This window comes from Aplysia californica, unplaced genomic scaffold, assembly GCF_000002075.1.
Source record: "Aplysia californica isolate F4 #8 unplaced genomic scaffold, AplCal3.0 scaffold00115, whole genome shotgun sequence".
NCBI classification, from domain to species: domain Eukaryota; kingdom Metazoa; phylum Mollusca; class Gastropoda; order Aplysiida; family Aplysiidae; genus Aplysia; species Aplysia californica.
In genome coordinates this window covers 814,850-815,942 of record NW_004797385.1, presented here as the reverse complement: position 1 = coordinate 815,942, position 1,093 = coordinate 814,850, and the positions used below count along the sequence as shown (strand labels likewise).

Genomic DNA, 1,093 nt, shown 5'->3' with positions numbered 1-1,093 from the left:
GTGTGTGTGTGTGTGTGTGTGTGTGTGTGTGTGTGTGTGTGTGTGTGTGTGTGTGTGTGTGTGTGTGCGTGACAACCAGCAGAACAAGCACACGTCTTACCTTGCAGCCCTCACAGGTGTAGACACCAAAATGGATGCCATTGGCCAAGTCCCCACACACTTTGCACAGTTCCTGACCCTCTTGAGGCATGATGGACTCCGGTTTTTCTGTGAAGCGACGCAAGGATAATATGGAGTCCAGTTAACTCAACCTCGCCCCAGTCGATATTATTTTTAACTGTGTCTCTGTCTACCTGTATGTCTTTGACGGATGTCACTGCGTGACTGTTATGTTTGTTATTGTGAAGTCTGTCAGCGTTCTTTTTTTATTCAGTCTTCCCCTTCATTCACTTAGCATCTTATTTACAATTTACCCATAAAGCACCTCCCGACAGACATACAAACAGACAGACAGACAGACTGACAGACAGACGGTCAGACATAATTATATACACATACATATATAATACATATATAACATGAATCCTTGTTGTTATACAAAACGAACTAAAATGGTCATATGGTATAATCGATATATTTACAGCTCGGAGCTACTAAACCTAATAATATTCTAATTGTCACACTTACTTAGGCTATTCAGTCACGTATCTGCACTGTCAATCCAACTATTTCTGAGCAACGAATTATTAGTACTTGTTACTTGTAATTGGTCCAAAATAGATCAAGGAAGGCTGCCATGTATTGAAGCATCGGCGCAATATTCCCCCAAAAAAGGGGGCAGGGGGGGGGGGGGGCTTAAATTGTGTAAAAGCTTACCTTTTCTGGTCATGCCCATAGCTAGGCACTGCTGGTAGCGGCAGTACTGGCATCGGTTCCTCAGCTGCTTCTTGATGTCACAGTTGCCGCCGCACTGCTGCAAGATGCAAGGCTCTCCGTCTTTCGTACACCGGATGAAAAAACTCTGTGGGGAAAACAACACAGATACAGGATTGACGTAATTAAAACATGAAGCTACGATATCATACACATTATTGATATTTCAGACGGGAGGACTAAAAAAAAAAATACCCCCCCCCCAAAAAAAAAAGGAAAA

At 42.9% G+C, this 1,093-nt stretch overlaps 1 protein-coding gene across 1 annotated transcript in view; it reads right to left on the bottom strand.

Moving 5' to 3' along the window:
- The window catches only part of LOC101854010, a gene marked incomplete at its 5' end in the record, with an annotated part of 27,152 nt that overhangs the window by 23,920 nt on the left and 2,139 nt on the right, over nt 1-1,093 (bottom strand). The window contains 2 exon segments of the mRNA XM_005095852.3: nt 101-207; nt 817-961. Coding sequence (XP_005095909.2) covers nt 101-207; nt 817-961 — 252 coding nt within the window.